Source organism: Lethenteron reissneri, chromosome 27, assembly GCF_015708825.2.
Source record: "Lethenteron reissneri isolate LAM-NWPU_2019-01 chromosome 27, ASM1570882v1, whole genome shotgun sequence".
In the NCBI taxonomy this organism is placed as follows: Eukaryota; Metazoa; Chordata; class Hyperoartia; order Petromyzontiformes; family Petromyzontidae; genus Lethenteron; species Lethenteron reissneri.
This window is the reverse complement of record NC_083805.1, coordinates 13084168-13110637: the sequence shown is the minus strand read 5'-3', so window position 1 is coordinate 13110637 and position 26470 is coordinate 13084168. Positions and strand designations below refer to the sequence as shown.

Sequence of the window (26470 nt, the reverse complement as noted above, 5' to 3'; positions counted from 1 at the left end):
AGGGGGAATTACATTACAAAGCAACAAAATCGGGGTTTTTTTGTTGATCAAAGGTATTTTTTTATAAAAACCTGCACAATAAAATCTCTATGGTTAATGATGCCGTTATAATTCACATGTTCCCTCAGGTCTGAATAAGGAAGTAACCCAGAAGATGCCATTCCATTATGTGGCGATATACATGTACACAAAAAGCCCTTTTGTCAATCCACTGCTGGATGAGTGCCTCCCCACGCTGTGCATGTTTTACGTGACCATAATTCAAAACACCCGTTAATGTGGGTTGGTGAAGGTGAGGAGAATAGACAGAGAAGCATAGCAGTGCAGTATAACAGTGCATTTTGGCACACTGCCCTTTACTGTGGACCACATGTGGCTCGATGATTAAGGCAAATGTTTGAAATCATTTTGATTGCTGGGGACTCCGATTCACATGGAGGCCAATGTGCCTTTGTTGGCAGAACTTGGCAAAAATCTGCCAATGTCTCCATTGGAAACAGTGAGACAAAGCACCCTGGTGACCTGTTTTCAGCTGCCTCATCAACACGCAAATTTGGCCTGAGGCCTATCCAATTAAACATATGGAAATGAGAACAACAATGTAATAATACAGCCCGTAGACCCATTGTCTGCTGCAGGTTCTGACTGCTGACTGATCAAGTACACCACCATCGCCGACAGCAGGGAGATCTATAATTCTTTAACCCGTTGCCATGCATTCCAGCCACCGTCACAGCTCGAATGCAGTCACACAGTCTGGCTCGCTCTTGAAAACTAGGACATCTACAAAACGACAAGGTCTGACGCAAGGACAAACCTTGACCTATTTATATGAAGAAAAAAAATGAAATGTCACTAAATTGAAAATAATGACTTAAACGGCACTGCTATCAATGGGTGATACTTTTTTTTTTTTAAACAGGCGAACACGTTCAAGCGAAATGCTCACACGACTGTACTTGTCCCCCGAGGCCAGAAAGCAATCAACACGAAGAACACTAACGTGTGCACTCAAGACACATACATACACACGCACGCACATGCACGCACGCACGCACACCCAGTCTCTACATGACAGTTAACACCCCCTGCTAAGCTCAGCAATTGGAGCATGCACTCGCCACTCACCACACGTGAACACACTCGGCTGTACACGTCCCCCGAGGTCAAAAGACGTTCAACGGAGGTCTTCAGCCTCCCATCGTCCCCGTAGGGGTCTTTCAGGTCCGCCGAGATGAGATCTGGGGGGTGTAGACATGGTTGCAGAACCTTGGTAAATGCAATACAACGCCCATGGACAGGTGATGACGATGCCACGACGCATCTGGTGTACACACCTGTTGTAGATGGTAAACCGGTGAAACGATAGCACTGTGGTAATGTTACAATGTTTGCGATGGAAATGATTCACGCCTTTTGTGTGTGCAAACAACGCAATGTGTGTAACACACGTTGCCATGAGCATAAATATGTTTTGGGACCGGCACAGTAAGCTGTCAAAATAAAAATAATTTTTTTTTGTGAATAACACATCTACAGGCCTCTGAGTCTACTGTTGGGAGAAGGCCTTTGCCATGTCTTGTCGTTCAGGGGGGGGGTGGCCAGATTCACAGCACACTGCGCTAACCCCACGTCACTAGAAGTATGGTCAAAGAACCTCTATGGCGGACAGAGACCGTCATCTGGCACGGATTGACAAAGGGCTGTAAAATAAAATGGAATATATTAACATATTTTACAGGAACACATTATTACCACGTGTGCCTTGCTTGCAATCCTGTACTTTAACCAAATCCTCTGAAATAGCAAGTTCATGGTTGCAGCCCATTGGTTCTAGGCTGAGAAGTAGATGTATTTAATTGATTTGTAAACCCAAATAGAATTTTACTGCATAGCATTCAGTCACCAATGGCTTCACGAAAAGCTTCATTCCATGAAATGTGTTAGACATGCAATTGTATATAATGTAGCTCACAGCAAACACATTTGATGGCCTGATATGAAATTGTAACTCTTCACATGCTATGCATGTGCAGTGTCTGTTGAGAAAGGCCGAATAAGCCGACTCAAGAGCGGATTTGTGGCGTAATATTTCAAGGGTCGTTCACCGATGTGATGCCGTACTGACTACAGCGGTTCTGCAAGGATGTAACTTCAGCTGATAACATGACACTGAAGGTGCAAATGTGATATCATTAGGTGTTAAATAATTTAAATAAATAACATTTTCAAACAAGAGGCAAGTATGCCTCAGGTTGGGGCATCAAAGCGAAATTCTTTGTTGAAGTCACTTTTCACACGACGAGATAATTCAAATAACCCTGAATGCAATGATCAAAAGCTTTACGGTGTTACAACATTACACAGACGGTATTAACATAAGACAGTAACACTAAGATGGCACAACCCCACCAACCAAGGGCATTTGTTAAAAGCAGCACAGCAGTAAAGCCTGGTGACATGTGACGGCTTAAAATTAATTCGCTTTGGGGTATTTAGAGAAACGTACATGGCAGCTGGGCAAAATTTAATTCAGCCATGGCTCGCTTTCTGCTCATCATCCTGCACATTCTGTGCCTCCATCAGCAAATACATATTTCTTTTCTTCCCCCTTTAAAAATTCACACCACACTGCATTACCGCAGGCACCAAGGCAAAGAAATATTTCGTCACGCTCAGTGACTTGTACTAGGCGCACGTTCAGTTGAGTCTGCCAGAACGGATCCAGTCAAGTGAAACATGGGAAATGTCTAATGCAGTAGTCGATGTGTCAGCGAGACTCGAACAGAAATTACGAGGATACCAACATGCCTCTGGGAAACAAGTAAAGTCTAAAGTAAAAACAATTACTGTGGAAATTTCCTTAAAAAATAATAAATCACGACTACACAATGAAGTTGTTGGCAACTATGGGTGTTAAATCATTAACTTGCTTTATTGCATTTGCTGCAATAGATAAATTATTAATTAAACATGCCAGGATGAAAATTTGCAAAGAATAATTTATTAACAATTTATTTAGTGTCAATTATATATACTCCCAAATTTAGACTTTCAACATTATTTTCAAATATATTACTACACTTTTGAAATTATTGTAAGAAGATTTTTCTCTAAGATAAAACACACATTTGTGCTATTATCTAGAGTTTCAATAACAGACCTTCATGTCTTCGTAAGGCGTATAGCTCCGACTTAACATGCATTTCAAATTCTCAGGGTTATTCAAACAGGCAGGAGGAATTCAACCACAAGAGTAAAGTTCAGCACGAGCATCAACTATTAATCACGACAACATGAAATTAAATAATGTGCACTAACCAATGTTGAGGAAGCACATGGTCTTTAATGAGCAACTCAGACCAAAAAAAGGATTGAAAAAATATTACCCAGCTGGAAAATTGGCACCGAGTTTTATGCAAGCTGAATTTACTGAGGATCCCGCTTTAAAGAGTCACATTAAATACCCAATTTGGCTTCTGAGATAGGGACGTGTGGAATTTTACAGCCCACGTGCGCACGATTTAATCGCCGAGTGGAATTTCTATAATTCTAAGCGGCAGACAACTGACCAAAACTCTAAATAGAAAAGGTTTCCTTTACTTAATGCATTTAATTTAGCATAACATTTTTTCAATTAAAAAGGTTTAGCAGCAAGCTCTATATAAAACATTACATGACGATTAACTCCTGTGTACTCCTTTTGCCCAACTTCAGTATGTTTTTACACCTAGTTTGCTGGATTGTTATAGATTGAAAAACAAATATTACGTTGTCAATTGGCAAATCTCAAGTTTCAAGTATGAGGCAACCATGTAATCTTAAGATGACAATCTCGCCACTGCAGGCGTCAGATGGCCAGATGTTAAATACTTCGCCTGATATGCAGGACTTGGGTTCAATCGCGACCCTGAAGCTGGTATATTTGGAGTTTGCATGTTTCGATTTAAAGCTTTCGTGACTGCAGGGATTCATCTTCTTGGTTCTTTCGGTAAAGTCACGTAGAATGGAAATAATAAAATAATACACATTTCACATAATAAAATACAATAAAATACAATTGTATTTTATTATGTTAATATAATAAAACATAATAAAATACAATAAAATACAATAGTATTTTATTATGTAATATTTTTATTATTTTATTATTTCCCTTCTACGTGACTTCACCGAAAGAACCAAGAAGAGTTTGCATGTTGTTTGCGTGTGTTTTTTCTCCGGGTCCTCCGGTTTTCCCCTCCACATTTAGAGTAATTGGCTGCTTTTAATTTCCAATTGATGAGCAACTTTTTTGAGCTATCATTTGTAGTCAGGTTGCTTCTAAAAAGAGCTATATAGCATGTGCCTTACCTTGTAAAATAAAATAAAAACAGTAAATAGTTTAGTTCATAGATTGCAGACATATGATCAAATGTCCTTTACTACTTCAGACCTTTTGGCAGTTACATAAACTGGAGCTAAGAAAATGTACTTAAGTTGCATTATGCAAATAACCCCAGAGGCGTTTTTACCATTGCAGTGAAATGTCACGCGCTTCTCTCTTCAGGCTAACACTCCGCAAAAGCCTGGCCCTCTCGCTAGCATTTTTCACTTCACTGGAGATGCCTATCTGAGCGAGTGACATTCGTCAGAGAGCAGGCATTTAAATTAATCAGACACTGCTGTTACGTGAGCCAGACCACAACTTCACAAATCACAACTGTATGTGAAATAGTGCAGCAAAAGCAGATACCTGTGCGACTGGTTTGTTTATTTCTTGCATACTTTCAGTGTCCTCCCACACGTGTAAAGCAACCCAACATTTACCATTCGAATGACTCATGGGCAAAGTGTCCATTTCGCAACACTGAGCCAGAGCATTAAGCATATTCCTTGGATTATAAGAATCTCCAGAAAGGAAGATCTTGTCACAAAGACAAACACATATACCTACTAGCTTACAAGATGCACCCCCAACCTTTGGTTTAAAGTACATGTTTTGAAAAATAATTGTAATATTTTAATCACTGCCAAACTGATTGGGTTTAAAAATCCAGGCATCAGTGATTAAATAAAGTTCAGCTTTCCATGTGTGAATGTTTCAGCCTAATCACTAATGTCGACCAAAAATAACCTAGTATATAAGTTTGACCAAGAATATGAGTTATGTTTTTAACTTAGGCTTTGCCAAACTCTAAGATTAAACTTAACAAGTGTCAGAATACTGACATGCGCCAAATCTCTTTTTTTATATACGGAGTGCCTCCCAGCGTTAGGCGACAGAGTCGTACTGAATTGTCTCCAATAAGTTTTATGGAATCATCATCTCTGCATTGAGGCTCGGCTGGCTGGCAGATTTCATCGGAATAATGAGGATGTAGTTGGTATTAAGATTATTTTATGAATAACACACCACAAATGAAGCAAATCACCAAAAAAGTTTCACAGGAATGCTTTTTGCACAGTACATCAAAGGCTTCTTAAAAATGTCGTGTGGGTCACATGTAAGTTTAAAAAAAAAATCAGCAACCGAAAGAATGGGCTTGCGGATAGATCACCGTCCAAGCCCGGGTCACGAGTCACCACTCACCTGCTCCGTAGGCCTTTGCGAAGAGCCATGCCAGCGTGGCCTTCACCTTCGCGCGTTCGGCATCGTAACTTTCGGCAGAACCCCCCCCCAGATCCTTCCAGACGCCTGTTTCCATCCCTCTCCTGGCACAAGAGCATGCACACACACACATACACACACCAAAGACAAAGATCATTCATCTTACCTATAAATGTCATTTTTCGTCCGTTTGTCTGTCTGTCCGTATGTTTGTGTGTGGATGAAACTTGCGAAGGATTTGGCTCGCAAACCATGGTGTTAACGTTTATAAAAAAAAATAGCCAGGTACCACGCCATAAGCCCCGTGGTGAGCCACCACTATTCCATTTTCCCGTCCGTCAACTTTAAAGTAGTTCAATGAACAATTTAGTGCTATTCATGATTATTTATTTACTTACGCCGCTCTGCAAGCGCCAAAGCACGACAAAGCTGACCGGGGTTTGCTCGGAGCAACGCACACTGCGCGATCTGTGGAGGGGGGTGGGGAATTCTCATTCGTGTTAGAAATGCTATAAAAATACACACAACACCGAGGTTAATTCTTCAAGGTGATGTCCTGTTCTCCCCCCAACCCACCCCAATGTGTGCAGTTACTACTATAGAGTCGGTAGATGCTACTACTATAGGCCGTAGATACTACTGCAGAGCGGGCCACCCCGGCCGGCTGGGCAATCTAGGCAAGGCCAGGGGCTCTGCACGGGACTAGGCCTCACCACGGCACTGTTAAGCAAGTACTATTTTCTTTCTTTTTTCGCTAAACTCAAGTAGATAGAAAACTTAGATTAAAAAATTCAGTTCGGAAATATTTAAATAATGTGTGTCGACAACTAATATTTCAATATTTAGTTAGTAAATCTTTTTAAAAAAGATGTTTGTGTCTAAGTCCTTCTGTGCGTGTGAGTCGATGTGCATATCTGCGCCAATTTGTGTGCATGTGTTACGTCCGTCTGTGCGTGTGAGTCGATGTGCATGTCTGCATCGATTTGTGTGTGTGTGTACGTCCGTGTGTGTGTACGTCCGTGTGTGTGTGTATATAAGTCGATGTGTGTGTGCAAGTCGATGTGTGTGTGTGCAAGTCGATGTGTGTGTGTGCAAGTCAATGTGTGTGTGTGTGCAAGTCGATGTGTGTGTGTGCAAGTCAATGTCTGTGTGTGCAAGTCGATGTGTGTGTGTGCAAGTCGATGTGTGTGTGTGCAAGTCAATGTGTGTGTGCAAGTCGATGTGTGTGTGTGCAAGTCGATGTGTGTGTGTGCAAGTCGATGTGTGTGTGCAAGTCGATGTGTGTGTGTGCAAGTCAATGTGTGTGTGTGTGCAAGTCGATGTGTGTGTGTGCAAGTCAATGTGTGTGTGTGCAAGTCGATGTGTGTGTGTGCAAGTCGATGTGTGTGTGCAAGTCGATGTGTGTGTGTGCAAGTCGATGTGTGTGTGTGTGCAAGTCGATGTGTGTGTGTGTAAGTCGATGTGTGTGTGTGCAAGTCGATGTGTGTGTGTGCAAGTCGATGTGTGTGTGTGTGCAAGTCAATGTGTGTGTGTGCAAGTCGATGTGTGTGTGTGTGCAAGTCGATGTGTGTGTGTGTGCAAGTCGATGTGTGTGTGTGCAAGTCAATGTGTGTGTGTGTGTGCAAGTCAATGTGTGTGTGTGCAAGTCGATGTGTGTGTGTGCAAGTCGATGTGTGTGTGCAAGTCGATGTGTGTGTGATGTGTGTGTGTACGTCCATGTGTGTGTGTGAATAAGTCGATGTGTGTGTGTAAGTTGATGTGTGTGTGCGTGAGTCGATACGTGTGTGTCAGTCAATGTGTTTGTGTTAGTCGATGTGTGTTTGTAAGTCGATGTGTGTTTGTGTAAGTCGATGTGTGTGCGAGTCGAGGTGTGTTTGTAGATTTATGTGTGTGTGTGTGTAGGTCGCTGTGCGGGTGTGTGTACATCGATGTGTATGTGTAAGTCGATGTATGCGTGAGTCTATGTGTGTGTGTGTGCGAGTCTATGTGTGTGTGTGTGCGAGTCACTGTGTGTGTGTGTGAGTCAATGTGTGTGTGTGTAATCACTATTTAACTCCATAAAAAAGTAACCTGCAGCGCCACACCTATTACCATCAATAGGGGAAAAAACGATGATCCAATCTCCGACCCCCAGGAACAGGTTTGCAGATTTGCTGAGCATTTCTGTGAGGTCCTGGGGGAGGGGAAATCCCTCATCCAGGAAAACATCGTGGCACAAAGTGGGGATGACCCTGCTGAGGCTGCGGTGCCTCAAATATTGGAAGAAGTCACCCCCTGTGAGTGGCTGGCTGAGGTGCCATCTGTTGAGGAAGTACTGAAGGCGATCCAGAGTCTGAGACCAGGAAAGGCACCGGGCAGAGATGATCTCCCAAGCAAAATGCTGAGGGAGGGTGGTGTTTGTGCACAGACTGCCCTACATGACATCATAACAGCAGTCTGGACCACTGGATGGGTTCCGCAGGATTGGAAGGATGCCCTGGTGGTCCCCCTCTTTAAGAAGGGGGACCGCAGAGACTGTAACAACTAGAGGGGCATCTCACTCCGCAGTGTGCCGAGAAAGGTCCTGGCAAGGATTATTCAACATCGCCTTGCTAGGCACGCTGAGGAGAGGCTTGCAGAGCCCCAATGCGGTTTCAGGAAAGGGCGGTCTTGCACAGATGCCATATTTTCTGTCCGTCTGCTACAGCAGAGGTGTAGAGAATTCCAACAAGACCTACATCTCTGCTTTATTGACCTGGTCAAGGCCTATGATACCATCAGTAGGCCTGGGCTCTGGGTTGTTCTTCGTGCTTTCGGAGTCCCTGACCCTCTGCTCATGAACATTAAGGACCTTCGTGATGGTGAGCGGGCCCGGGTAAAACTACTTGGCCGGGAGGCAGAGCCATTCCCTTTACACCTTGAGGTGCGACAGGGATGTCCTCTGGCTCCCACATTATTTAACATCTATTTTGACCACGTAGTTCGTGAAGCCTTCAATAGCTGTACCGGGGGAATTTCTATTTGGTATAGATATAATGGGAGGCTGATCGATGCCCGGGTGCGGTCAAGAGATGGCTCCCTATTGGTCAACCACGTTATGTATGCCGATGATTTGGTAATTGCTGCTCATTCACAGGAAGAGTTAGAGACGCTTCTGCTGAAACTGGAGTGTGCCACTAAGAGGTGGGGCCTTACCATCAGCCCCACCAAAACTAAGCACCTGCCTGGGTATTTTGTACCATCGGATACTCCACCCCCACAACTCCCAATCGGTGATGGGGCAGTTGTGGAGAGTGGAGAGTTTCCCATACCTGGGCAGTGTGCTCATGACCGGCTCCGGTTTGGCAGCGGAGGTCTCACTCCGAATCAGACGAGCGGCAATATCTTTTCATCGGTTGCGTAACGCTGTGTGGAAGCTGCCTGGTCTCTCGCTCCGCACGAAGCTTCAGGTCTTCTCGGCCAAAGTCATTCCCTCCCTTCTCTACGCTTGCGAAATGTGGACCCCCCAAATGGAGCATCTTTAGGCTGGCCTGCCTACGATCCATCCTGGGTTTAACCAGGCTGGATTGTGTGAGCTCACAAATCCTTGAAAGATCTGGGCAAAGTCCCATCGGTGAGCTCCTCCGGCAGGCAAGGCTGCGTTGACTGGGTCATGTAGCCCGCATGCCCAGCCACCGCATGCCTCAACAGTTTTTGTTCGGCCGGATCGAGGGGGCTAAATGGGCACGGCACGGGCTAGAGAAGAGATGGAGTAATGTGGTACAGGAGGACGTGGAGCAGAGTGGACTTGCTGATGACTGGTACCAACGGTGTCGAGATCGGCCTCAGTGGAGGAGGCTCGTGAAGGACGCTGCTACTGGGCAGTTGGAGGCAGTCGCCCTCCAATAACAACGGTGGGTGGAGGAGCGACGCTCACAACAACGAGCGGAGCGCCGGGTGGCTAAAGCAAAGCAAGTTGGCACAGTAGGGGGCACAGGTGGTGCATCAGCCAGTCATCTCGGTCATCTCCGTCAGTCAACCCGTGGCACCTGGGTCTGCCCCGTGACCTCCTGCCAGCGGGCATTCGACACTTCACGTGGCCTCAAGGTGCACATGGCCTGGCACAAGCGTCGTGGTGACGTCACCGCCACTAAGTGGCGGTTGTTGTTACAAATTGCACACGAATGGATGCAATGAATATCACGTCGCGGTCTGCTTTTCGCTTGATTTACTGCAATACGCCCGTCCTTGGACGGGCTATAGGCTAGTATCTATATATCTAAATAGGCTCAATCCTCCTGTAAATCATGTACATGACTTAAGTGTGGTTACCCCTATTATCAATCCCTCCCCAATCCCCACCCCCTGTGAAAACAGACGCTGTTCTGTGCAGCTCACCTCTACTTCCTTCCACCCCTCTCATCACCCTCTAATCCTTGACATCTTGGCTCATTCATTCTTTCTCCCGCTCATCCCCTTCACGCCGGGTGCTTCTTTCTACGCACTGCTCCTCTGGAGCCATGCCCTTTTTGTCTGTCTTGGGGACTTCCACCCCAGCATCCCTTCCCAGCCATCTTGCCCTGTCGGCCCTTTTGCACAACAGACTCTACACTCTCCTTCCTGTGGTGTGCCACAGGTAAAACATTTATAGGGTCAAACGAAATCATGTAAGGATGAATCATGTAAACATAAAGCAAACCACATGTATGATAGTAATTGAAACCATTTCCTGAAAAGAATCATCACTAGCCATACAAATTATATGCAAACAACTGGGATTAATGGAATAAACAAAACTGTATGAATGAGCCAGTAAGACAAGAATAGCATAGAATCACAGCCCTGAGCCGCGACAATTTATTTCACAACTGGGCGAGGTAAATTCATTACGTGACTATTAATCACCGCTCGTGGTGAAGCAACAAAATACGCATCCTTAAATGTTGAGCATTTATTTAAAAAATAATACAGAGCAACTATCAATGTTTCACTGACACCTCTCATAAAAACATCAGAGCCGGGCTGGGAAAGTAACTTACACCCCATCCCATACTAATATTTAGAAAAAGGGATTTTGTGCAATTTTGCTCAAAGGTATGCCAAGCGGTTATGGCCTGTAGAATACCATTCACGAGTTTCATAAGACTTTCATGAAATAATCGGGATGATGCGGTGGTTACTGCACTGCGCTATGAACTCAGAGACCCGAGTTTGATTCCCAGCTCGCATAAGAAACGTATTTTTTTCAAATTTAGACTGGAAGAATGTCCAGTAGGGGCAGGTCAGAAAGTTTCAACAACAAACAATAGAAAAACAGATAAAGTGCAAAATATAGTAACTAAATAAAAATAAGTAAAGTATATGGGAGACCATTGAATGTCGCGGGTTTATTGTTCGCGGTTTCGACCTATCGCGGGCAACCTCTGTGCATACCAATTTAGCTATCGCGGGGGTTCGTTTTGGCCTTTCAGGGGTATACTGTACACGTAAGTACCATATTGCGGTGTTGTGTGGCCAATACCGTGGCGTGGGGCGGGCGAGGGACGCAAGCAGTCGCACCTAAACTTTTGCCATGCAAGCTTTTCGCAGAAAAACAAAAAAACTAAAATCTCCCGTGAAGCACCTATGAAGGCCAGCATGGCACACGAGGTGGTGGGTGGCCAGCACTGCGCCCGACCGACAGAGTCTCCCTAGTGGCGACATTTACATACCGCACCAGGTACTCATTTAAAGCTGAATCAACCTCAGGGAGGCCCATGACCGGTTCAAATAATCGTCACTGATGTTGGCCGTGAGCCGGAATCGAACTCGGGTCGCCGGGTTCGTTGCGTGGTGCGCTACCCGCTACACTAGCACTCGTGGACCAACACACACACATACCTGCTTTGGATCATCAACAATGAGTACAATACTCCCAATACGTTCCATTCATTGGCTACCACATTCTGATAAGCTCCCCCCGCCTCCCCCTTAACTTGTATTTAAGAACTTGCATCTTGGTATCCCTGCCTCAGTTGATACAGCAAATCTGGCTGTGACGGTCCCACCTGATGACGGAGACTTGTGTTGCCTCCGAAACGTCGTGATTTTTATTATTTTATTTGTATTAATTTTTATTTCATTTTTTACCTACGTGACTTTACCGAAAAAACTAAGAGTATGAATCCTTGCAGTCACGAAAGCTTCAAATCTAGAATGAGTACAATATTTATTCAGTATTCATACTACTATTTATTGTCTAGGAATGTTTTTTGTATATGGTTTTTATATGTTAATTTCAATTTAGTTTTTAGATTATTTGGGCATACAGTCCAGAAATATATTTTTTGGTTGCCGTGTGCCTAACCCCATTATTTAGGTAAGGCCCAAGTATTAAATATTGCGGATTTTGCTTTCGCGGCACTTTCCAAGGATGTAACCCCCGCAATATTCCAGGGTCTCCTGTATAAGTACAAATTGTGCAAGTACATCAATTCTTGCCCATTTTTCAACACCAAATGTAAGCTTGGGCAAGACAGAAAAACTAAAAGTCCCACACCACACCAAGCCAACACACAGTCCCTCAAAAAAAATGTCCATTAAAATTGAACTATGGATACATGGGCAAGAATCAAAGTTAGAAATCACATTTGCAAATGTGGTTGTCTCCAGCACTAATCTTCTGCTTCAGAATATTTTTTTATGGAAGATTTATGATGCTAAGCCACAGATACCATCAGTACTGTGTGATATCTGAATCGATCCTGAGCATACCATTTCATAAACCCACACCGACCAGTGTGGTGAAGTACGGTCAGACTATGCCTATGGCCAACATAGCATCGGTCGACCTCCTGTCAGCAGGGGATTGACGAAACAAATTTTATGTTTAGTTTGTTTTCCTTCCCCCCCGACACCTCCGATAAGTACGGTTGGCTACGTACGGTGTGAAAGAAGTTCAACATATAGTAAAACCTTGGATTGCGAGCATAATTCGTTCCGGAAACGTGTTTGTGATCCAAAGCACTGGTATATCAGTTGTGATCACGTGACGCTCGGCAGACAAAGCATATACGTACGACTCGTATTGCAAGACCTCGCTCGTTTATCAAATTAATATTTATTAAAAAAAATTGCTCGTCTTGCAAAACACTAGCAGACCAAGTTACTCACAATCCAAGGTTTTACTGTACATACAAAAGGCAAAATGTACGTTTTTATATAGAAAATGATCAGCAGTGGTCACCATATCGAGAAGCTGGCCCCACCGCAATAATGTGGAATGACAAACATTGTCAGAGGAACTCTAAAGGGGAGGAGCACAACACAAAATTCCGTCCGCAGGAAGACACTGACCTTTCTATTTCGTCTTAGAAAGGTTAGGCTGACCATTTTCACTACACTAATCAACACCCTCCTGGAGTATCAACAGAGATCATCAAAGTCCACAATCATACGCACACTTGTTTATAGTTTGCCCACGGGTACATGAGGGAGCTGGAGGTGGGTGCAATGAACTTTGGACTGAGACAGCAAAAAAAACTACCGCAGCCACGTGCTTCTCCGAGACAAGGTACATAATGGTTAAACGATATAAAAGAACCTGTGAAAAACACCCTCAAACACGATGATGCACCGTGACACTCTGTACATGCTCTAAGTCAAAAAATATGCGTTCCAAGTCAAAATATCGTGGTGCTGGATTGCCAAGCCCATGCAGCACGAGATGGGACCTTTGGTCTAAAGTCTAAGAACGTTGCAATTGGTGAACGAGGCAATGACTTGCAGCTCCTGCCCTAGATGATGGAACCTCAATACGTATATATATCATATTCTTAGGTTTTTTCGGTAAAGTCACGTAGGTAAAACATTAAAATTAAAAAAAAATAAAAATCACGACGTTTCGGAGGCAACACAAGCTTGTGTTGCCTCCGAAACGTCGTGACTTTACCGAAAAAACCTAAGAATATGAATCCTTGCAGTCACGAAAGCTTCAAATCTAGAATTAAGTATATATATCACATCACTATTCCCATGGATATTGCTATCTAAGAAAGAGAGAGAGCAAATCTCGTACCCATCCATGTGCCACTGCAGTTTTCGTGGTCGTCATTAATTCAGAGCGGGTGAAGAATCTCGCCTTCCTTTCAAGAGCAGTCTGAGCTCGCCTCAGTCCTGAGCTCGTGGCTGAAATAACATCTTATTACGACCGATCGCTCACTGCTGACTTTCCACAAAGTGGCACTCAATGTAGAGACCCTGTGAGCAATGCAGGTTTGAGTGGATCCACCACCAAACAGCCATGTTTACTCATAACTGTTTTGTAAGTTCAGAGTTCAGCCCACAGGACCACCAGGCTAGATATACCTTTTCGAATCTAATACTGAACAAGATCACCCGCAAACGCTTGTATGTGTCAGGGGTTGAAGTAGAATGTAGTAGCTACTTTAACCTGACATGATTTTTTCATCGTCAGTCTCAATTACAGTTGGTAGCCGGAGAGCAGAACGACAAAACTGTCGCTTGTCAAAACAAAACGGAGTTACAAGCAAGGACAATAGAGCGATGCAAGTTACATAGATCAGCAACCCGAGATGGGATGACGTCTTTGAAATGATCCGCCCTTGGCAAGAGGGCATGCGACGCAATCTGACGCTATCGGCAGAATCCGTTTCATATCCGATACGATGTGGATATGAGTTACCCTTGTGTCTGTGTGTGCTACTGTATTGCTGGGTGTGGATGGTGCGCACCTGTAACCTAGCGTTTCGGTAGCAAGGACTGGTGGACTGAGCGGATTTGGGAAACTTCCAACTCCACGAAGCTGAGTAATGGCCAGAAAATGACAGATTTTAGTTCATGGGATTTCTCTAGGATAAATATTCAGATTTTAACATTTAAAAAATACTTAAAACTGATATTTTCCACGTACGGACACTTGAGACAAATACTGCTGATGCACAGTGTCAAGCCAGGTATGGGGGCCCCCCTGGAATAAGCATCTTGCTGCACCAAGAAGCACCTTAATCCACACAGGTTGGAACGTAAAAAAATGTTTTGCTATGTGTTTAAGCATTGGGATTAACACTCACGGCTGGCACAATAGTGCACATGTAAACACAACATGAACTAAAATGTTATGCTATTTACACGCTGACCTAGCAAAGTGGTAGGCACCGGATTAAAACGCAGAACAAGAGAATCGTTATTGATGTAATCAACTGCAAATTATTATTTGAGTGACCGATGGCAGAACATTTAAATGGTCTTCAAAAAGGTTCAGTCAGGATGAGCTTTTCCTTATATAACCAGGATCATTTTACTGAATCAAAGGGGTTTTTTTTTCTCAGAGAGATGGGTGAGGTGGGTGGCCCAGAGGACCAATACCGCGTCACGGACATTGAGCCAGATCCTATGTTTGCACACAGGAATATAAAAGATAACACAGCTTTTTGACATAACTACAAGAGTAGAATTGCAACTTCGGGGCCATTCCCCGAGGTGGAGCGGTGCGCTGCTCATGGCCGGGCTTCTGAAAGATGCCTTGCCTCATGACATGACGCTGAATGCACAATTGGAATAAAGGTTTGTAGTACGAATCAAGCATGCAATATGACGCATTTCACTTCAGCACAATAAATGTCATGTACGCTAGGTAGGTATTTACAACATTCACGATGTTAGCCTGGACCACACAGCAGATCGTCCTTATCTGAACAACCAACAATCTTTTGAAAGACAATATGCACATGATATCACATTGTTTGGAAATGTCAAAACTATTTTCATCTACAGATTAATCATCTGCATGGAATGGAATACAAGGACAAAGATCCACCCTGTAGCATTTCATGGAATGTTGGGGCAAGTGCTATTAGCGAGCACATATTAAGGCCAGCACAGTGCTCACAAGGAGGTGATGTAGACAGCACCAGTACCGGCTTCGTTTTTTCTCAACCGTGCTGATGTTTATACACCACACCAGGTATCCATTCAAGGCTGAGTCAATCCATGGGAGGTCCAGAAATTATTCAGACATTTGCCAGTGATGTTGTCCATGGCTGGAAATAAGACTTACATTCGTAGTGCAGCGAGGTAACCACTGTACCACCACTCGACCCTGACAACAGACACATAATCACATTTCTAACCCAGCTGAGTGTTGTTCATATGCCACCCTGCTGTGGGCTGCAGATCGTTCCTTGAATTTCTGTTCTTTAGATTTGACTGTCTGCTGTTCTCATTATGGCCTCAAGCCGGTATAAAATTACACTTGTTTGCAAGGAGGGAGTGAAAAAACACTCGTCTTGCCACCCACACATGATTTCCACTTGGATTTCAGAGCTATTCAACTGAGATAATCCTCCTATAATTAGTGCAAATGAGGGCTTCTCCCACACACGTAATAAGTAAAACAGAATGCTCAATGAGCGGTAAATGCACAAAACATCGCCTTGCCCAGGTACAACCAGCTGCTGTTTACCGTCAACATTATGACATTGTTGAGTAAAACACAATGACTGTTGAGTTGGCCTTGGTCTGGTTGGGGTATGCTTCCATAACTAGAATTTAACTCACAGAGCCTTATACAAAACTGTAAGCCACACACACCCTCTCTGTCCATAAAGAGACCAACTAATGAAACAAAGGCCACTGCACTGATGAAAAAAACAGGCAAAGGTGCAGCGGAGTGGAAGCTTCACAATCCCAATTCGTCACGGCAGCGCTGTGATCTCACACAAGGCAAAGTTACTTCACCAAACACCCGCTTTAAAGACGTTCACATACAGCCCTTTTGTCTACGCACTGCCGGATGAGGGCCTCCCCACGCCGTGTGGCCATGGGAGTTATTTGATCCACCACGCTGGTCGGTGTGGGTTGGGTAAAGCGGGGAGCATGAACGTGTAGCATATAAGTACAGCAATGTTTCGATTTAAAGCTTTCGTAACTGCAGGGATTCATCTTCTTGGTTCTTTCGGTAAAGTCACGTAGAAGGGAAATAATAAAATAATAAAAATAAAACATAAAATCCTTCTCACGACGTTTCGGTCACTATGCTAAATTCCTCTTGATATGCAAATTTCTTTGTCAAGGCGCTCTTCCCCCTCCAACCCAGCTTAAATATACGCTTCCAACCCTGGTGGTGTTCATTCAGACGCTGTCTTTCCGACAGACCTGTTCTTCACCTGAGGACGGCTGCTTGCGTTGTGGCCGAAACGTCGTAATAATTATTTTATTATGTCGTATTTTTTATTATTTTATTATTTCGCTTCTATGTGACTTTACCGAAAGAAGCAAGAAGATACAGCAATGTTATTTTGCTTCACCGCCGTCTGCTGCTCACCACATAGCCCTCTCTAAAGATGCGACCCACCTACTCTACCGAGGCTATCAAACACAAGTTTTCAGTTTCATTAACGAGACCAAAAAAAACCTATTAAAAGTTATTTTAGGTTTGCTCTAGTGCAGCGACGTGTTAAAAAGTATGACAGCTTCAGGTTACTTTAAAATATATTTTTCTAATTTTTATCTCTTTATAAATTAAGATTCAAACTTGTGTTCGACTGCCCAGGACACTTTGTTCTAAGGTAGGTATCTCACAAAAATGTATATCATTTTTGGATTGTTTCTTCCTCAAATCTGAAACCATAAAATACCGAGAAATCAAGAGACCAAAATGCTGAAAATACGATTCAGAAGAGCATGGGGAAAATAAATCAGACTTTCTTAAACCCGGTCAAAAGAAATGTGCAATGAGTGGAGGAATATCGCTATGAATGTGGCTTGGCAGTCAGACTAAACAGCCATGTGACCCTCATGGAACTGTGCGCATGTTTACTCATTAAAGAGGGGCAATAAAAAACGTTCATTCGCTGCTGATGATGATCACGAGACAGTCAATGCCATGCATAGAAGAAACTTTGTCTAGAACATCTGGATTTTCGTGAAAAACCTGACAGCGATGTTTCAGACACTCCCTAAAAGATCAGCTATTTTGTATGACAATAGAATTGCAATTGTCCTACAATATGTTACGAAACACTCACTGGGCAGCACCTCAAGCCGTTTGTATTATGGTTGAACACATAGCTTCAGCATTTCTCAAGCATTATGCAATCGTTTAAGCGATATTTCACAGGGAAGTTATGATTTGGATTCAATCAAAAGTCTGGCAATGCTATTAGGATATTTCTAGGGTACAGTGTACTGCCATCAGAAGTTCCTATTTCTAAAATGGCTCACACTCGGTGAAATGCTAATAATTTCCCATATTCCATGACAAGTATGTATGAAAATTCTGTTTCATTCACATTTTAACGATGAAGCATGACGAATATTGCATCTGCCACTTGCCCGACTGTAACTGCAACAAAATCCCCAGTTACTCCAAAACTTAAGTCTTCTATTTACTCCAACTGCAACCAGGCTTTAATGCTGTGCTCAAACACAATAATAAGGTGTCATTGCCGTGATTTGTTTCAGCCAGAAATCTCAGAAAAAACTAACAAAAATTTCGGGCACGTTCCAAAACTATGACAGACCACCCTTAAAATGTCACTGGTTAATTTAGATAATAAATATTGACTTGTGGGAACGATTCATTTCGTGTTGAGATATGCTGCAATTGACCATGCTGTCATGTAGTTCTGCACAGTACCAACTAAGTGGTTTTAAATGAATTTTAAACAGCTACTTAAAAAAGCTATTACTGCTAATGATTTGGTTTTCATGGAGATAAAACATCACGCTATTAGCCTCTGTTTGGTGCCATGCAGATAGCATAAAACCTTGTACTCAATGCACCAGTTGTGTAAGTTGCATAAATGTGATCAACGGTTGCTATATCTCTCTATGGGAGGAAATGAATGCATGTGCTGTAAAGCTGCATTAAATAGTCCTGAAAATTAGTTGTAACGACCTCAAATCAGCTTATTTATATCAAAAAAAGAACGTAAGCACTGTACAGTCTTCTAAAGGGCAATTGCAGCGAGTTGTATTGTCATGAATTACTCAACAGTGTTGGTGTGATATCTAAATGCGATATAAAAGCAGCAACGTGCCATATGTGAGACTTACTGTGCCAAGCAAGTTCATGAAATCAGGAATAGTGGTGACGGCAAACAATGACTGGGTCTGCCGAGGCGACTGGTTGAGATATTACTTCATGAACATCATTAAGTCACGTCAGTTGAGATATAATGAGAGGGACGCATTTTAAATAAGGCACATTTCACACGCATAAATATGTGTCGTTAACCCGCCACCACCGACAGTCAATTAGTAAGGTTTGTCAAGTTCAAGTTCATTTCAAGTTCATTGATTAGGTGTAGCCCTGTGAGCCATTCGGCTCTTGAATCGGGTGCAACCGCAACAAACAAAAAACAAAAACATGAACAAGAAAACATCTTAAAGTGAATATGTGACTAAGTGCAAACAGAAAATCCAAGAAAAGACAGCAAAATATTGCAGAAAAAAAACCGTACACCAACGCTGTGTGCAAAAATCCCAGTGGGATGCAAGTTAAACAACAACAACCATAAGACAACTTAGATTAAGGCCATCAGTCTAACTCTGTACTACAACAAACAAACATGGCTAAACCAATACACTTTTCGAAATCACCAAAATAAAGCCATGAAAGCAATGAAAAAGCAATCATAGGAACTGTGACAGAATTTTCACAATAAATGGCATAAACATGTACTACCAAAACCTTGCAGCTCCACAACAGCAGGAGCATCAATAGGAGTATTATAATTTTTCAATCACGTAAATAAAACCTGCCAATTAGTTACTACTTCAGCACACCGCTTGCGTGTTGGAGAGTAAACCCAACAACATTTATACATTTGAGTAAGACGTTTCTCGCTGGTGATTACAACCAGCTTCATCAGGCAATTTCCTATAATTGTTTAAGCCTGGATAGTGCTTGGATGGGTGACCAGCAGATAAAAAAACAAACTGCTACAGGCTGCTGCATGGCCACATTGTGGGCATCAGAGGGCTGTGCAACAAAAACCAGGTCGTACGGTACTTTGCGCCCACGTCTATGGCTCTTCACCAAACCCGCATGGACTAGCATGTTCACAAATAACCACGATAACCCGCAAGGCGAGGGCAGGCCCACATCCTGCCGTGGGTTAACAAAAGGGCTACAAACGTAATGCACGGACTACTTCGTGCATTTCGGTGGCGCCGGCTACATTTTATACATTTTGGGAATATTGTAACCATGTTGACTTTTGCAAAAGTTATATTTCCAAACTTCTCTGCAGTCAAATTAACGGGCAGCTCCAAGACTGCTGTTGTGGAGTGATTGGAGTGGTTTTGGTAGTACATGTTGTTAATGCCATTTATTGTGAAAATTTCGTAACAGTTCCTATGATTACTGTTTCATTGCTTTCATGGCTTTATTTTGGTGATTTCGAGAAGTGTATTGGTTTAGCCATGTTTATTTGTTGTAGTACAGAGTTAGACTGATGGCCCTAATCTAAGTTGTCTTGTGGTTGTTGTTGGTTGTTTGACTTGCATCCCACTGGGATTTTTTGCACACAGCGTTGGTGTACGGTGTTTTATTTCTGCAATATTTTGCTGTCTTTTCTTGGATTTTCTGTTTGCACTCAGTCACATAGTCACTTTAAGATGTTTTTTGTTCATGTTTTTTGCTTGTTGCGGTTGCACCCGATTCAAGAGCCGAATGGCTCACAGGGCTATACCTAATAAATGAACTTGAACAGCCTTTAACATTTAAGGCGCGCAGTCCATTTCACATCTGTACATTAGCCTCACAGTGTGAATGAACTTGGTGCTGACTCAAGCACTCATTAGGTTCATAAGTCAACCACCACCCTGCCACCTTTGGAGTAGACTCGAAACTCTCTTGCGGGGTTGTCCTCACGCTGTGTCGGGCGTGTTTTATTGGTACCATTCTCGAGAAAGAATGTTGTTCAAACCAGTTTTATTGGTTATAACAAATCCTACATTCCAGCACAAACGTACCTTTTAGCTGAAGGGCACAGGAGTGGTGACACATTGTGAAGTTGACAGAGTGGACTCATCAGTGATCATCTAAATTACGAATAAGAGATAAGATTTATGGTGGCAAAAGACCACACAAGCGTTTAAGTATTTTAATCTGTGTACAAACACGGCCAATTTTTGCTTTGATCTTCACCACTAAGGGAAGTTACATCTGAAAACTCATGCATATTCAATGTTCATTTGCAAGTGTAGCCTTTAAAGCTCCCACAGGTAATTCTTCAACAAACTAATGAGAAGGAAATTTCACTCACCAATGTGACAAAAATAACCCGTCTGGTGTATACAATAAGCGAAATGTTCAACTTGCCACATTTACATTTCTGGTAGACTTGCAAAACAATGCATATACAATGTTTATTGGTGCTTGGAGTCCACCCTTGTTATCCCAAACACCAGTTCTGAAAACAACCCTAAATTAACCAAACTATGCAAAACACAGCACATATACCCACCGATCTCAAAACCATGGGTGTGCAGAATAGTGAGGTCAGTCAAATGATAAAACTGCTCAAATTGATGACAAAGGCAATTGTTGAAGCCTAACCAATGTTTCAAAAAGCTACAGCTTACAGAACTAAACGTGAGTGGATTTAAAATCCCACAATCCCTTGTGAGCCTTGTGCTTTTTCCATGTGGTGTGGATTGATTTTTGTTAAAACGGAAGATTTAAGGACAGCCGTGGGTGAATCTACATTAACCCCTTGTCCATTGGGTCCTCCCTCACCCCTTTACAAAGGCAGTTGAGTTCAGTGGCATTGATGTGCAAACAGAAGTGTTTTTTTTTACTTTAGAGATAAGAAACTTCTGTTTACACATGAAACGTCCAGTCTTAACTCATTTACATTCTCAAACACACAGCCCTTGTCAAAAAAGGTAAAACGAGGATGGTCGTTAGTATTGCTATCGGATTTGTTTTGGGGGTTGTACCGTGTGTTGTTAAGCATGATATCCGACGTACTGGGAGCTTCTTCCGGAAAGAAATGGAGCAGCTGACATTCTGCTTTTTAGTTTTATAAAGTGCCCGGTGGCTGGTGTTCGATGTAGCCCAGCCTAATCTTGTTTATTTGCTTCGTACATTCAAACAGACTTTCTGTTTGGACATCAACGCCACTGGACGCTACTCCATATTAGGTGCGGCGAAGCCTCACTTGCTCTACTTCCATGTAATCGTCGGACATTGCGCCAAACACGCGGTACAACCTGAAAACACATCGGAGAGCTGTTTAGCACAACCCTAACAACGTACTTGGTGGTGGTGTCATTCGTACGGTTTGTAACATTGATACCGCAATGAAACGCAAATACAAACTCCGCCACCACTTGTCTTCAGTCACGGATCCCTGCAAAATCTGCTGTGTCACAAATCCACCCAAAGGAACTTTGAAAGGTCACTGTGCCTATACACGAGGGAGGTCTTTCCCAAGGGGGAAAGGGGCTATTAGATGTGCAAATGACACACAAGTCTGGGATTAAAATAGACAGTCAATTAATTTTCGCGATTTTCCTTCGACATCAAACACACAGGCAAGTAAGGGCACCAAAAAACAGTTCCAAATAGAATTCCCTGACTATTGAAGCTGCCCTGGTGACACAGCTTTACGGGAACACTTCAGATCATCTTCAATTGCTTCCTTTAGGTCAAGGGTTTGTTTTGCATTTACGAAGGGCCCTTTGCCTGAAACGGTCGCCACTTGTTTATTGTACGTGTTGTGTATTGGTAGTTCAACGTACAACGGCTGGTAGGCCATGCAGTTTTGTGGAAGCCCAATAAGTCATTCATTAAATTATTTATAGAAGAGTACACAGAAGTGTCGTCCAACAGTTCCTGGACACGTGCTAACGAGGGACACGCCTTTGTCAAACACTGTTAACCTCCCGGGAATATAAGGGGCAGACTCCAACACTGGTGGAGTGAATTTGAAAAGTCAGACCATTTTTATGATTAAACCGTCCGCGTGTAGCTCAGCCAATCCAAGGTGCGACTGACATTGTGGGTCGGTCACCTTACGTCACTTAAATTAGCCACTGAACAAATGGGTGAGACACGCACACATTCAGATGCACATGTTCTCACAGCGGGAGGGATAACTCGTCTCCGCCTTTGTGTTGACAGCGAATTAACAAAGAGGCTAAAAATAGCTGAATCCTGCAACACCCCTCAACTATTTAAACACGCGCGCACGTGGGGATGGTAAATTAGCAATTAAGCAACAAAGGCTTCGCCAGAATTTTAAGCAGATTACAACAGGAATGGGAAATGTCCTTCGAAGTTATCAGCATAGGAATGTCATGCTGGAGCATTGACGAAAACGACAATAGATTGTAATAGCAAAAACAACAACTCGTTAGTGTTCGCAGTAACGTAGTTCTCAGTTCAATTATGTTTAATAGGTTGGAGAATACTGTATATGGAGTCATTAAATAATGTAAATACTAACAAACGTAAAATTAGAAATGGTGATTATTATAATTGACGAATAGAAAGTGAAGAGGTAATTTCTGTTCAGAATGTGTGGGTAGTTGACGATAACAATTCTAATTTAGTATCCACTATTCCTATACAAGACTTGTATTTCTGGATTATCAACCACAATACATTTTACACTAAGATGAACAGCAGTGGCGACACGAGTACAACAAATACATTCATTATTGTAGGAATGCTATTTATAAACCCTATTGTGATTCGTGTGATAATGAAGAACGAAGTGAAACTAATATGCCGAATAATCAGCATTTATGTCTGCAAGTGTAAATGCTGTACAGATGTGATGATAACTTAACACAGTTCAAACTAATTATCTGGTGATGATGCTGCGTTGGCAGCACAAATAACAAAACTCAAAGCTCGTAAACAACACGGCCTTAAATGAAAATATATAATCGGTGACGTTTCGGGCAATGGTCCTGGCTTCAAAGCACATAGCACAGTATGGATAGTCATTCATATCGTTACGTTAGTAATGTATATAATTACAAAACTGCAGTTATGTGCAAAGTTTAGATTTAAAGCTTTCCGTGACTGCAGGGATTCATCTTCTTGGTTCTTTCGGTAAAGTCACGTAGAAGGGAAGTAATAAAATAATTAAAATAAAACATAATAAAATAAAATATTTTATAAAACATAATAAAATAAAAATATTTTATTTATTATGTTTTATTTTTATTATTTTATTACTTCCCTTCTACGTGACTTTACCGAAAGAACCAAGAAGACATATGAGATTAATTCTTATTATGATGAGGCCACGGCAATGATGGTAACCGTGTCGGTAGAAGGGAAATAACAACACCAGGTAACGATGATAAGCGAGGTAATTGTGGTCATCGACATCATGGTTCGTGAACTTTGATGGTAACGATGGTGATGGAAATGTTGACGATGGTAAAGAAATGTAAATAATGGACGATAACGCTCCTAAGAGGCAATGGTAACGATACCACAGGTGATGATGGTGATGATGGTAATGAGGGTAACTGGCTGTTAACGATGGTAACCAGGTCGTGATAACCTGAGCAGTAGTAATGTTGGCAACAAAGCCAATGGTAACGATGGTAACCAAGGTGATGATACCGATGGTCGCGATATCAACATAGGTACCGATACCAACCTCGTTGATGGTAACCACGGTAACCCAGGTAATCCAGTAACGATGGCAACGCGGGTGACGGTAACGATTCGAACCGAGCCAATCAATGCTAAGGAGTCACGCGACGGCACCCGCGGTAACGTTGGCAACCTCTGCGACGGTATCCACGGCAACCAAGGCGATGGTAACCGCGGTGGTAACCACGGAAACGCCACTCACCGGCTCAGTCGCGATCTTCACTGCGGGGTCGTTTCCGTTCCTCGTCGGCCCCGCGGCATCGTTCGCTCGCTCGCTCGCTCCCAACCATCGGCAAACAATTAGACGATCAATCTGCCATGATCACCGCCTCGCCGTGGCGAACAGCGGCAATGTGATTGCTGGCGGTAATAGAAGTCGCAGCGACGATGAGGACGAGGGGTTAGCGGCGCTAATAATTTAGCACGCACGGCCGCAGGAGCTCAAAGACGCACAGGTAACCACCCCACGCGCATGCGCACTGAGGGGCAGGGCCGATCACCTCTGTCTGTGGGCGGGCTTCTAATCGGGGGCGGGGGGCGGGGGTGTGGCGCAGACAGAAGCTTGTTGTTTATTTTTTTTCATCAATTTTTTTTTCAATTTTTTTTTATTATTTGCTCATGTTGCAACACACTGTTTCTATTGAGATATAAAATAAGTAAATAATGTGTTTATTTTGGACGCTATTGTGGGATTTGTTTTCATGCGGAATAAATACGTATTGATGTGGCGCTGTTGTTACTGGCCCCGAGGCATTTAAACCCAAGCCATGCTCACAGGCATCAGAGAAAGATGCAGATCACTTGAATAACAGACATTAACACCGCCGCATGAAATACAATGTTTTTTTTTTACACATCCCATCAGCAACATGACCTTCTGGGAGTGCGTTATATCAGCAGCATTGGTTTAAAACATTTAAACTCTAGAAACATGCGTTTAGATAACTTGGCTCCTATAAATGTCCACATGATAAGACACTTCGTTGAGCTATCATTTGTGGCCAGGTCGCTTCTGAAAGAGAAGCTAATTACTCAGTGGGTTATACCTGGTGAAATAAAAAATAGTTTATTTTCATGAATAGTTAAAAAAAATTTGTGATTTGTTCACCTTTCCTAGACTTTGCACTCCTCCCGTGTTTTGTGATGTTTGTTGTTGTAAATTTATGACTCGCCCCTACTGGACATCTGTGAAATAGAGCTTTATAGCTCTTAGGATTCCTCTACTGTAAATAAACACATTCCTGCGGAGGGAGCTGGTAGGAACGTTGGGTTGCTCGGTCAATGGCCTGCAGGGTCAACGGCGGCGTGGTGTATTCCGCAAATATGCCTGACTGTGAGGGCGGGCACAAGCCGGCGTGATCTTAATTATGGAGCTTTCGTGACTGCAGGAATTATTCTTTGGTTCTTTCGGTTAAGTCACGTCTAAAGATAAAATAATAAATTAAAATAAAAGCATATTACGACGTTTCGATTGCAGGCGTGAGTTCGTTAAACGTTGAGTTTTATAAGGGCACCACGGGGTGACCAGCCCCTCCCCATCCAGCCCCACCCCTCCCACCCCCCACCCAGCCCCTCCCTCCCCACCCAGCCCCTCCCCACCCTCCCCACCCAGCCCCTCCCCACCCTCCCCTCCCCACCCAGCCCCTCCCTCCCCACCCAGCCCCTCCCTGCACGCCGGACACAATAATCCCCTGTGGGCAGGTGTAACCAGGAGGTTCCTACCAGTATAAAGATGATCAGCTGAGCCAGGCTTGCATTAACCAATGCTGGTGTGCTGCCACGTGTTTATAGGCAAGGACCTTTTGTTTTAGCAATGCGTCCTAGTTCGACGCGAAACTCTATGGTATGTACAGGCGGTACAGCTATGTTACGCATAACACAAATGGCATGGCAACATGGTCTAGTAGTAGCGCGCTCTTCACTTGTTGCAGACATTTACGATTTGAATCGGTTCAAATCCATTGATTAATACTGCGGATGTAATAGGCATAGCAATCATAGTCCTTTACTAATGTCCCATATAGTGATGAGACTATCGTGGTCTCGTGAGTTCTCACGAAACGTCGTAGTTTTTTGTTATTTTTCTTTGAACCTATTTCAAGTGACTTTACCAAAAGACCCAAAGAATATGAATTACACAAAAGCTGTCTCTGGTATGGACCAATCAGTTTCAAGAACAATGCATAATCAAGACAATGCATAAATTATCAGAGTATTGTTTTGTGTTTGCATTTAACTGAAAGTATTGTGGTTAATGTAAACATAATTCCTTGCAAAAGGTGTCAGTTTTGTTG

General features: G+C 43.0%; 1 protein-coding gene across 1 annotated transcript in view; it reads right to left on the bottom strand.

Moving 5' to 3' along the window:
- The window catches only part of LOC133348566 (calmodulin-regulated spectrin-associated protein 1-like), a 54549-nt gene extending 29898 nt beyond the window's left edge, over nt 1–24651 (bottom strand). Inside the window, exons 1-3 of the mRNA XM_061561453.1 lie at nt 24379–24651; nt 5573–5694; nt 1129–1241 (exon numbers count right to left, since the gene is read on the bottom strand). Coding sequence (XP_061417437.1) covers nt 1129–1241; nt 5573–5687 — 228 coding nt within the window. The 5' untranslated portion in view covers nt 5688–5694; nt 24379–24651. The remainder of the gene's footprint in view (nt 1–1128; nt 1242–5572; nt 5695–24378) is intronic.
- Between the last annotated feature and the right edge of the window lie 1819 nt (nt 24652–26470).